Source organism: Xenopus tropicalis, chromosome 1 (assembly GCF_000004195.4).
Source record: "Xenopus tropicalis strain Nigerian chromosome 1, UCB_Xtro_10.0, whole genome shotgun sequence".
Classification (NCBI taxonomy): Eukaryota; Metazoa; Chordata; class Amphibia; order Anura; family Pipidae; genus Xenopus; species Xenopus tropicalis.
This window is the reverse complement of record NC_030677.2, coordinates 127,925,739-127,938,637: the sequence shown is the minus strand read 5'-3', so window position 1 is coordinate 127,938,637 and position 12,899 is coordinate 127,925,739. Positions and strand designations below refer to the sequence as shown.

General features: G+C 38.6%; 1 protein-coding gene and 1 pseudogene across 1 annotated transcript; one reads left to right on the top strand and one right to left on the bottom strand.

Moving 5' to 3' along the window:
* The first annotated feature begins 3,484 nt into the window (after positions 1-3,484).
* On the top strand, positions 3,485-6,191 carry LOC100496840 (annotated as a pseudogene).
* Positions 6,192-9,958: 3,767 nt separating this feature from the next.
* crygbl.2 (crystallin gamma B like gene 2) lies at positions 9,959-12,566 on the bottom strand. The gene is made up of 3 exons (XM_002934175.5): positions 12,537-12,566; positions 10,811-11,053; positions 9,959-10,307 (listed from the first exon to the last, which is right to left on the bottom strand). Exons 1-3 carry the CDS (start codon positions 12,543-12,545, stop codon positions 10,032-10,034), a joined length of 528 nt encoding a protein of 175 aa, XP_002934221.1. The 5' UTR covers positions 12,546-12,566; the 3' UTR covers positions 9,959-10,031.
* Between the last annotated feature and the right edge of the window lie 333 nt (positions 12,567-12,899).

The window sequence follows — 12,899 nt, the reverse complement described above, 5'->3', positions numbered from 1 at the left end:
TAAGTTTGAATGTTAGTTTCAGATTGTTGCATTTAAATGTACGATCGATATCTGAACGTTCGTCAGAAGAAGACTAAAATCTGAACATGTATGGCTAGCTTTAGTCCCCAGTGCTTAAAGAATGCTCACTGTGGAGCTTTACTCCATGCATCTCCTATTCCGAAGAACTGCGGCTTGAGTCCCTATACTGGCAAGTGACACCACAAGGTACTATCCCATCCTGGCCTTATCAGTGGAGCCTCTGGTTCTTCTTCTAGCAGCCCTAGTTCTATCTCTTTCTCCTAGAGTAAGTTGTTAAAGATCTTTCTTCACACTTCTCCTTGTGAGGCCTACATCTGCTTCCAGAAAGTGAATGAAGAGAGCCCAAGCACATGGTAACATTTCTTTGTAAAGATTAGGGAAACCTGATACCCCTGTCCAACTACAGAACTGCTAAGGAATACTTTAACGTGGAAAGGGAAACAGCTTCCCCCTTCCCAACTGTGAAACAGGCCCAGCCCTTGGATGGGTTACCCCTATAGGGAACTGCCTGAAGTAAAGGTGAACAAAACCATTAGCCTCTACTGGGGTTATCATCCTAGTAGACAGGACAGCCCTGTGTTTAGATAGACTTCCTGGTTCAAAACTGCCTGCCTTGTTTTTCGACATCTGAAAACTGGGCATGTCTGTCCCCCTGTTTGATGCAGATTACGGCCAATTACAGGCCGATACATCATATCCTGCCCCTTAACATCATTGGCACAACCCCTTACGTCACCATGCCCTTCCCTTATGTCACTGCACCCATCACTGTGCCCACCCTGTGACATTGCTCTACACTTGGCATCCATAAAATGTTTTGTAGGTATGGATGAAAAATGGAATTGAATTGCACTTGTTTCATTCTTTCCAACCTGACTCATACAGACTGGACCTGCAAGTATGCTTGGTGCTATAGTCTGTCAGGGTGTTATGTTTGCTGTAAACTATCTTGCTCTGCAAAATGGAAGCAAAATTGGGATAATGAACTACAGAAAGCATGAAGTCTGGACTTCATGCTGCCGCATGATATATATTTTCCATGCAATGTCTTACAGAAGAACATGAGCCTGGTTCAGTTTACATGCAATTTGTTCAGTTAACTGCCTCTACTTTTAATATAAGGCCAATCTCCTATAATAACTAAACTTTTATTCCAGTATATAAACTAGTTCTTGTCATGCTATGCAGAATGTATAGGGAAGTCACTGGAATCTGTTATTTGCACATCCTGAATCGACATACATTTAATTGGGAGCACAAAATATATTCCAGCTCATAGTGCAGGAACATTCTGACATTTATAACTGAGTTAATAATCCAAGGAGGCATTCGTCATAAAATCTTATTAGGTAACCTGAAAACGATACAGAATATGTCAAGGCACTTTCAGGACAGAAATAAATTTCAACTACTTTTCACCGAGGTCTCACGTGTTTGCCATAGTCAGCACCCAGGCCTCACCCATTTAAACTAGAATTTCTATAATTACACTTATGGTTTCTTTTGTCTGCAGAATATTACAGATATGTCACTGTTACCTAACAAGAAAGAAATAAAATCATAACTAGACTGAAGTTAATGAGGGAGGATCCAAATAGTCTAGCAAACTAAGCTGCATGAATCCATATTGGTAGCTAAACAATCCTATTGAGTTTAATTAAATGTTTACTTTTTTTGGTAGACTTAAGTTATGGAAATCCAAATTATGGAAAGATCCAGGTCCCAAGCATTCTAGATAGTAGATCCTTTACCTGTAGTAACATTGACATCATAACGTTTATTGGTGAATATGTAAAAAAAAAAAAAAGTCAAGGTTTGAATTAAAACCAAGAAGAGGGATAATGATATTTAATCCTCATCCTCCATTAAGACAGATCTTAGGGCACTGGTTTCTTATTTGTGTTAGGTGGCTACAAGTCCTCACGTATGAAAATCGTGCATCAAGGTACAGTTATTGTTAGTAGGTGCTGGCTCTGATAATTGGCTCTCCCATTTGGAATCAGTGGCAGTAGCCCCAATCTGACTCTAATATGTGGCACCTTTTTTGACATTCTACAGTCTTAAGTTACTACTACTTTTGTGTAAGGCCTACTTGTTGGTACATGTGGGGCACACAGTGGAAGATAATTACTCAGATCTTTAAAACGTACCCTAAGATAAGGTTTGAATTTTATCTTACTAGATCTCATTGCACTCACTATTAAATTCATTAATTATGCTATAATATATATCATGGACCCTCTTCTTGGTTTTAATTCAAACTTTCTGCAATTTGTAATGTGTTGACTAATAAAAGTTAAGTTGTATGCAATTTAGTATTTACTGGTTATTATTTGGTTGGATAATGTTTTGAAAGTGATCTGTTTGGGCAATTGTTATATGGCCTTTGCTATATAATGTGGATGAGGATTCATTATGAAAGACTCTTCCCTTACATCATTTAAGTGACTTAAATCTTTGTCTACATCAGCAGTTTGGTTCAAGTCTGTCAGCTGTTCCTAGTCAGTTACTCTGTCTGGTTAGTCTTGGGGGGTTAATTATAGTATGTTGTATTCAGAATGAGAGAAGATCTTGCTCTCACTCAGTGTTACAAACTGAGTTTCAAAACACTGTAGCTTCTGTCCAAGTTCACTATCCAGACATTCCTTTCCATCTACAGAAAGGTTGTAGATGTTAGATGGAGCACGCAGGGCTGCGTGCTCCATCTAACATCTACAACCTTTCTGCGACTGATTACGCCTGGATCTGGGGCGTTTCCTTGATGTGTATGCACGGGTTACTGCTATTACCGAACTAAACCGGTGAGTGCTCCCAACATTTGTATACAATGATTCCTTTCCATCTAATATGGAATATGCAACCTTTCTTACTCGTGAGCCACCGTCAAATGTAAAAAGACTTTGGGAACAACACAAGCATCATAAAAGTTCATGGAGCCAAATAAGGGCTAAGATTGGCTATTAGGCAGCTTCTATGCACACTATCAGCTTACAGGTGGCTTTATTTGGTAGGAAATCTTGTTTTATTCAACCAAGTCAGGAATTCAAAAATAAGTACCTGGTTTGGGGGCACTGAGAGCAACATCCAAGGGGTTGATGAGCAACATGTTGCTTACGAGCTACTGGTTGGGGATCACTGCACTAAAGGAATCACTGGCACAGTGACATGAATTATAAGTATGAGGCCAAAATCTTTTTTGACATCAGCAAACATCATCTGATTCAAATCTATAGCTCTTTAGGAAAAGAAAAACTATGGGACATAGGTGCCAGCAATCGCAAAACAATTGTCCCAGCACAGCAAGCAAAAAAAAAGAAATGAAAAATAAACACTAAACAAAAGGTTTTAATGTTTTTCCTTACTGAGCAGAAACAGTTGCAGACAGCAGCAATCCATCACATATATAAAGGCGCCTCTTCTCACCATTTATTTGTACTGAAACTTCTGAACCATCCATTCTACAATGGGAAAAGTAAGTCAGAACCATGAAATTATTAAGGGGGCACAAATGTTCGCAGAACTAAAGGATTTAAGATCCTATAGTTTCACACTCACTCGGCATGTTTTCTTGGAAGCTTATTCAGTGACGTTATCAGGGTCGGACTGGGCTGCTGGGGCACCGGGACAAACACCCAGTGGGCCTTAGCAGCCCAGACCTGATCCTTTCACTGCTCCCCCTACGGGGGTTAGGGGGGCACAGTTGGGGCACCTTGGGGGGTGTGGGACCCCTGAAACAGTAGCCCCTGTGGGCCCTCCACCCCCCCCCCAGTCCAACCCTGGACATTATACTAAACAACTAAGCTTTGCATGGCTTTTATTCATGCTGAAAACATATTTATTGGCAAACATAAACAAGAATTTTCAATATAATTTGGCTGAGGATACCTGATGATGAAATCAAGGCTGCCCCCATTGATATGAATAATTATCAACATCTTGATAAACAGCCATTCTTTTGCAGAATAACTGATGCCAATATCTTTTACTAAACAAACTATTTATAGGAACAGAAAGTAATTTGTTAAAGCTGCTTCAAATTGGGGTATATTTTCTATTTAAACCCTGTAACAATAGTATTACAATTGTGTTGCTCAGTCTCAGTTGTTAGCTGGCCATATAGATATACAGTATATAGATATATATAGATATATATATATATGTATATAGATATATATAGATAGATAGATATACTGTATATAGTTGATATGGGATATACATTATCACAGATACAATCTCCTATTTGCTTAGACAACTGTGTGATAATAGATTCAATATCTCTATATGTTATATATATTTACAGTTATTTTCTGTGTAGCAGAGTAAGGGCTCCTTTAGGAACAAGGGTTCTAAAAAGCAGTGTTACAGTTGACCATAGCAACCAATAACTAATTAGTTTTAATGAGTCTACTAGCAGTTAGAAAATTACTGCAAAAATCTGATTGGAATAATCAGCACAATACCTAGGGGCTGATTTACTTACCCACGAACGGGTCGAATGGAGTCTGATTGCGTTTTTTTCGTAATGATCGGTACTTTGCGATTTTTTCGTATGTTTTGCGATTTTTTCGGATTCTTTACGAATTTTTCGGATCCAATACGATTTTTGCGTAAAAACGCGAGTTTTCCTATCCATTACGAAAGTTGCGTAAAAAGTTGCGCATTTTGCGTAGCGTTAAAACTTACGCGAAAAGTTGCGCATTTTTCGTAGCGTTAAAACTTAACGCTACGAAAAATGCGCAACTTTTCGCGTAAGTTTTAACGCTACGCAAAATGCGCAACTTTTTACACAACTTTCGTAATGGATACGAAAAACTCGCGTTTTTACGCAAAAATCGTATTGGTAACGAAAAATTCGTACAGAATCCGAAAAAATCGCAAAACATACGAAAAAGTCGCAAAATGTTCGTTTTCAAGTCGGAACTTTTCCAATTCGGGTCGGATTCGTGGGTTAGTAAATCAGCCCCCTAATGTCAAAAATTAAGTCCCTAATGTATTCCTCCAGATCTTCTTCTACGAGGAGAGAAACTTCCAAGGCCGTTACTATGAGTGCAGCTCAGACTGTTCTGACCTGTCCACTTACTTCAATAGCTGCAACTCTATCAGGGTAGAGAGTGGGAACTGGATCCTGTATGAGCACCCCAGCTACAGGGGACACCCTCTGGAAAGGAGAATACCCCAACTTCCAGAGATGGTTGGGTTTCAATGACTCTATCAGGTCCTGTCGCATGAGTCCTTATGTAAGTCTTTTCAAAGTTTAAAGTATAGTAACTTGAAGTGCAATAGTAGCCAAAGCTAAAATAGTCTTTTAAATGCTTCTACAGTCTACACTGTACAAACCAGACTATGAGAAATTATGAACAGTTTGCTAGATCACCTGCTCTAATATAGGCTCATTATTAAATACTGAACTGTGTTGGTTTTTATGCTGCCATATTATGTGAATTCATTATTGTATCTTAAATTTTATATTGTGAATATATTTACAAGGGCTGTAGTAGACAAAAACCTAAAATTATATTAGATAGACTAAATTATATTGTAAAGGCTAATTTATTGTTGAGCTTTACTTCTTCTTTATATGAAGAGGCCTTAATTGAATGGCATTACATATGTCACATATGAGGAACATTAGTATCTATTTGCTATACATTTTATATTTCCATAGGTTCCACCTTGCAGCCCTGTATTGCCTAACTAGAGATGGAACAACTGCAACTTTTTTGTAATAAACAAATTCTAAGCAACACCAATTAGCCAAAATATGTTTATTAATTGTTTAAACACTGAAACAGTAATCAAATCAGACACTACAAGAAGGTAATTTCTTACATTTTTTTATATGATATGCTGCTTGCAATAACCATGGCTCTGTTTGTATTTTATTTTGGGTGAAGCACCAAGGACAATACAAAATGAGAATCTATGAAAGAGGAGACTTCCAAGGGCAGATGATGGAGTTCTTTGATGACTGCCCCAATACTCACGATCGATTCCGTTTCCATGACATTCACTCCTGCAATGTGTCTGACGGCTACTGGATGTTCTACGAGGAACCCAACTACAGGGGGCGTCAGTACTACCTGAGACCCAGAGAATACAGGAGATACAGTGACTGGGGAGCCTCCAGCGCCAGGATTGGATCCTTCAAAAGAGTTCATCACATGTTTTAAAACAATTTAAAAAACATAACAATATAAATATGTTACAATAAAAGTTTAAAAAGTGATTTTTTTGAGTGTTTGCTGATTTGGTAAATTTGGGCACATTTTCTGCACATTTTCTAGCAAATTTTAAAGACTAAAGGACATAATTTAATATTCATTTGGATGATACTTCCTGGCTCATGTACAGTGTCCATATTCAGACTCACACTGAAAGCTTCCTTACATCCTAGTTGTTTTTAGGGGTATATTTATCACACTGTGTAAAAAACAGCATGATAAATATACCCCTTAGTTGGCGTTCTGACCACTGGTCACAATCTGGATATAATGCGGTTTTTATTTTGACACTTGATGTTACCGTAATATTGGCTCAGTACTCAATGAATATATATATATGGATAAATTCCAGCATAAGTTTTACACCAAATTGTGTAGAGACATATCCTCGCTGAGCTATCAGAGGTAGACACTGATACAAGCACTGGGATACACCACAAAACCAAAACTAGTCCTGTGTCAAAGTGTGAAAGAGCAGTATATAAACCAACCTTTAGGTGCAACTTAGTGCACCAGGTGGACTGGAGCCTTAACATAGAAATGAATTCTAAACAAAAAATTTATAATACAATATATACAAACAGTTTGTCTTCCGTTCATCAAATTCATTTGCCACGTAACTGATTAATGAAATAACCTGACCAATCAGGATGCAAGGAAGTGCAAACTGCAAAACTGAATGCTGAATTCTGCTTATCTGAGGAAAGTGGCTCAGGAATGGTCAGTTTTGGAGGGGGCTGAAAATGGTGTTTTGGGTGAAGTTCAAACAATTGAAGTTTTCATCTTTGTAAAAAGAATGCTAAATGACTGGCTACTTCATACTTCATACTAGTGTGAGAAAGTGAGTGAATTTATACAGAGGGACAGAGGGAGCTCAGTAATATACCAGTGAATCCTTCAATTAAAACATGAATGTAGGTCTTAATAACAAATGCCTTGGCCAACTGCTATGTACACTTAGGGCCTGATATATGATTGCTTGAGTCTTCAGGCTCTACCAATCATAAAGGAAACCTGCATGCATTTGCTAACTCATGCTGGGTTTTCAGGTTGAAAAAGCTTAGCAATTTCTGTAATTTTCCCCTAATGGACTTTTGTAACGAAGAAAAACATCCGCACCTAAAACCATCCTTCAGCATCCTTTGGGGAAAAATTCCTGGTGGGTCCTGGTCCTGATGGGCCCCAGCAGTATTACGTAGTGTTTAACCAGATGACAGGTGTCCTGGGTCCAGAATAATTGGAAAGTACAGTCAGTAGAGAGTGGGCTGCCCTATTTGTGCCTGCTGTAGTTTTATTTCCTATGCTGTGTAAGAACTTGCCTCCCTTGCTCTTGTGCTCATGTGCAAGAGAGGGCATCACAAGATTATGCAAAGAGCTGCTTCAGAATAGAGGCTATCAGATAAGACACACCGGGTCTGAACAAGGAGAAGGAGTTTAAAGGTAGAGTTCAGTGTAAATATGAAACTGGGTAAAATAGATAGACTGCACAAATTAAATAATATTTGTAATATAGTTAGTTAGGCAAAAATGGAATTTATAAAGGCATGGCAGATGTCTAACATAATAGCCAGAACACTACTTCCTGCTTTCAGCTCTCTAACCTCTTAGTTAGTCAGTGACTTAAGGGAAGAGCCATATGGGACATAATTGTTCACTTACCGTATATACTCAAGTATAAGCGGAGTTTTTTAGCACAAAAAATGTGCACAAAAAGTAACCCTCGACTTATACTCGAGTATACCTCCCCACTACCTACCTCCGAAGATGCAACTCGCTCGCACCCCCCCCTGGGGCGGACGTGCGTCCGTGCGTCCAGGAGCTTACGCACGCACGTATGGACGCACACGCATGAACACAGGCACACACCGGCCCTTACGATCCTACACCGCAGACTGGGCTTCCATTCACAGACACCGCGCACGGACGTACAAGCATGCGCACGTGCTTAAGGACACACAGGCCCTTACGACCGTATATCGCAGACTGTGCTTACATTCAGCTAAGGACGCGCGTCCGTTCACAGGGGGAGATGGGTGCGCCGAGCGCGTTACACAAGTAATGTAAATAAATATTATTACTATGTTTCTGTGCGCAGTGGTACAAGCGCTCCTTCCTTGCCTAATTTGCCTTCTCCCACGCAGGTGCATTAATAAATGTAAATAAAGATTTGGAGAGAGTACAATGGGCCCATGATCACACTGAGCCCCTAGGCTATAGCCTAGGGATGCCTAGACATTAATTTGAGCACAGTGCCTTATGTGAATAAAAGGGTAAACTTTAGTACCTTATAACAGCATTTCTATATGGGATTATCCAATGGTGTATACTACTGAGATCCCTATTCCAGAAACCCATTAACCGCAATGCTCCAAATTATAGGAAAACCTATAGTATATTCTTCATGAAAATGATTTATTTGTATGTAACAACATTTTATATATGGGCTGTTTTATGTGATATATGATATAAGACCTGCAATGTTCAGGGGTATAGTTTTCCTTTAAGCCACTCAGCCTTGCACCTTGTACCTGGGGGTGAGAAAATAGCAAAAATAAGTCCAGCATCAAGAATTATTTTGCCCTTGTAACTACTATTGTAGTACTGTGGTGGGACTTGTACACTGGGGTCCAAGTACTTGATAATTAGTATGGCAGCTTCCTTAGCGTTCCTAAACTTGCTTTTGTCTGCTGCTGTAGCATTTTTCTTTCCCTAAAGTTATCTATTTATTTATCTGTTATTTATTTGATTATTGAAACTTAGCAGTAGCGGCTGTATTTCCCACCCTAGGCTTATACTCGAGTCAATAAGTTTTTCCAGTTTTCTTAGGTAAAATTAGGTACCTCGGCTTATATTCGGATCGGCCTATACTCTAGTATATACGGTAATTTGTAAGCACGCAGGTCAGATTGAAAAGTAAACTAAAGTCCATGATTGGTTACTGACTGCTAACAGAGAGCTGTAAAGAAGGAAGTAGAGTTCTGGCCATTATGTTAGACATCTGCCCGCTTCAGCCTTTATAGATTACATTTTTGCCTAACTAACTATATTGAAAACACTTTTTATTTTTACACTTAACTGTTCCTTTTAAATGTGCTTGTTAACAAGTTCCAGTGCTTGTAAGCTAAAGGTCCCCATACACGGCCTATTCTAGCTGCCAATATCGGTCCCAAGCGAGTGGATCTGAAGGTGCATGGGAACTGTAACTCCTGGTATTTTGAAGCAGATCTCTATTGTCTTGCCATAAAGAAGGCAAACAAAAAAGGGAGATAAGCAAATATTCTAGTCTAGCACAGGAGGGAGGCACATTGTTAAGCTGGCCATATATGTACCGATATTACTGGCGTGTACGGGGTTAATGCAATTTTTTAATTTGCTGCACTAATCTTTTTGCTATGTCTGTGTTATTCAGTTATTTATTATATTATAATATTTATTTATTATAAAGAGAGTGTCACATGCTAAAAAGGACCCCATAGCAGTGCTACATACACAGACAAATGCAAATGTTTGTACAGAAGTACAGTGTGTACCTTGTGCCCCTCATAATAAGAAAGCACTTTTATTTGACAATATGAGAATATCTCTGAACTAGGGAAATTCTAATGGTTTGACAACTGATATAGTCATTAGCTCTGGAATTTAGGTACTAATTTGCTGTACCTCTTCTTAAAATATGACAAGAAAATGAGTTTAAGGAATAAAGTTACTATATTATATAATTATTCAAAATGTATTTTTATTAAAAATTCATTTTTTTTTGTAGTTGCAGTGCAGTATTTTCTAGATTATTTAAAACATGTGATGAACTCTTCTGAAAGATCCAATTCTGGCGCTGGAGGCTCCCCAGTCACTGTATCTCTTGTATTCTCCGGGTCTCAGGTAGTACTGACGCCCCCTGTAGTTGGGTTCCTCGTAGAACATCCAGTAGCCGTCAGACACATTGCAGGAGTGAATGTCATGGAAACGGAATCGATCATAAGTATTGGGGCAGTCATCAAAGAACTCCATCATCTGCCCCTGGAAGTCTCCTCTTTCATAGATTCTCATTTTGTATTGTCCTTGGTGCTGTAAACAAATGAAAATTGGTTTGAATACATATATACTTGTTGCACAAGAAGTTCCCATATATAGTTACACTATATCCTATATTTCTGCCATTTTGGAATTTTTTTCTTTAGCAGTGATTTTGCATGGTCTGTAGTGCCAGGCCTAAGATTCAGGCTGCCCAAGGCACGCTCCAACATGACCAACATCAACACAGTGTCCTCTCCCAGCCCCCAAGCTCAATGTCTTTTAGGAAGCTGCATTGTGTTGGTGATCAACACATTTTTGTATGCAGGGGGCTGAAGGCAGACAGAGGGGCACCTACGGTACATTAGGAAAGCTTGATGATATTTGTGTTTATAGAGTACAGTGACATGTTCTTGTTAAAATTTGAATGTGTAACTATTTCTTTAATTCTGCTGTGATATTTAAATCACGTGGAACGTGGATCCCACTAGAAATAACCAGTGCCACAAAAACAATATTCATTCCTAGTATTACAAGAAAGCTTTGAAAAGACTTACATAGGGACTTATGCGACAGGACCTGATGGAGTCGTTGAAACCCAACCATCTTTGGAAGTCGGGGTATTCTCCTTTCCAGAGGTAATACTGGTGTCCCCTGTAACTGGGGTGCTCATACAGGATCCAGTTCCCACTATCCACCCTGATGGAGTTGCAGCGATTGAAGTAAGAGGACAAGTCAGAACAGTCTGAGCTGCACTCATAGCAGCGGCCTTGGAAGTTTTTCTCCTCGTAGAAGAAGATCTGAAGGAAGGTAAATTTAAAGATAATTTGCAAATAAAACTGCAATGAAGATCAGGCCCAAATTTGTGGCGAGGCCACAAAGGCCCAGGCCTAGGGCGGCATAAACTTACGGGCGGCATGCCGCAGCGAAAAATTTAAACTTTGCTCCCATACGAAACTGCTCCGTATGGGAGTATGAAAGTTTGAGCATGGGATGGGGGTGGCCTTGGGGCACCTGAAGTTGAAATCCAGTGCTGGTGAAGATGCATATGCTGGCAGGTATCCCTGGTATAAAACCATGTATATTGAGTATATTATATTGTTGGGAATTAGGAAATATAAAGTATTTCTAAGATATCACTATATATATATATACTTTTTTTAGAGCCACAATACTACAGTGCAATGTGATAACACAGCAGCATGCAATAAGCGCAAGTTAATAACTATAACTAGTAAATGGTAAAAGTTTTAATGTAAAATAACAAAACAAAAAAGTGTGTTTTTTTCCGTCAGGGACTGGGTAAATGTAAGTAAATGACAGAAATAGATGTAAAAATCTTACTTTTAAGAAAAAATATACAAAGATTCTTTGTTCTGCCAAAAGTTAATTTTAAAAGGTTTATAAGATTAAGCATTTTCTCCTCAGAGCTGTGGAAAGTATTCTGACTGACTTTGATAAATGTGTTTGGTAAATACCTCTTTAATTGTCAACAGTGTTTATGCAAGGGAACATGGAGTGTATATCCGCTTCTCTCTGTCCTTTGTTTTTCTGTGTAGCTGAGAGAAGTGGATATACACACCATGTGCCTTTGCCCTTAGGGCCTCCAAGTTTGATAAATCTGCCTCTAAATCTCAAAAAAGGAACCTCGGAGTCCTGTAATCTTGCAACTTAATATGAAGCATTGGGATGTACTTCTCTACTCTCACTGCAAAGTATATCCCAACACCCGTCTTAATAATCAGTCTGTATATACATTTAAGTGACCTAAGTCACTTTGCAAATTGTCCTTATTTTTAGAAATATTTTGGGTGCTCATTATAACAAATTATTCATTTTAAAATAATTTTAAACAATAAGTTATAATAAATTAAATCAATAATACATTATAAATTATTTCTAATGAGATAAACTGCAGAGTGGAGAAGGGAAAGGACACTGAAATTGCTTTCTGGCTGAGCCTTTGGCAAAAAAACAGGTTCAGGAGGCAAAAAAAGCCACAAATAATGGAAACCAATTGCAAATGACACAGATCTGCATTAAATCCCCATCTAATCTATAGGAATATGTAAATGTATGATTTTTTTCCAAACACAGCAGACTCTTTACATGGCTGGTGGCACTTGCTGTTATTCCCTTTGAAATCTATGGAAAATGCAAGCATTTGAGTTTCTATTTAACACTGGTATAAGATTTGTTGCATTGCTTTTGCATTTTTTTCTTGTTATAAAGTTTCACCCTTTAAACAACAAGAAAAGCTTTCACCTTACACCCTTTACTTACCTTTCCCATCTTGTTGGTTGTAAGTTTCAGCACAGTTATAGGGTGCCAAGAGGCAGCCTTTATATACTGTATGTTGGGGATTGCTGCTGACTGTGTACACTAAGCCTGGAACATACAGTACATTTCTGTTTAGTAAGGAAAATGTAAAGTGCTTCTGTTATGCATTGTCTTTTTTTGCTGTGCTGTGACAGTTTTTTCTCCTGGATTACTGACATCAGTGTTCTATCACTTTTACCTAATAACTACCCAACATTCCCAATTCATTCACTCATATCATAAAGGGGCAGTACACTCCTTGGTCAACATGAGTTCTGTGAATAAGGCTTGTGCTAAAAATACATTCTCTGTAATAATAAAACAGTA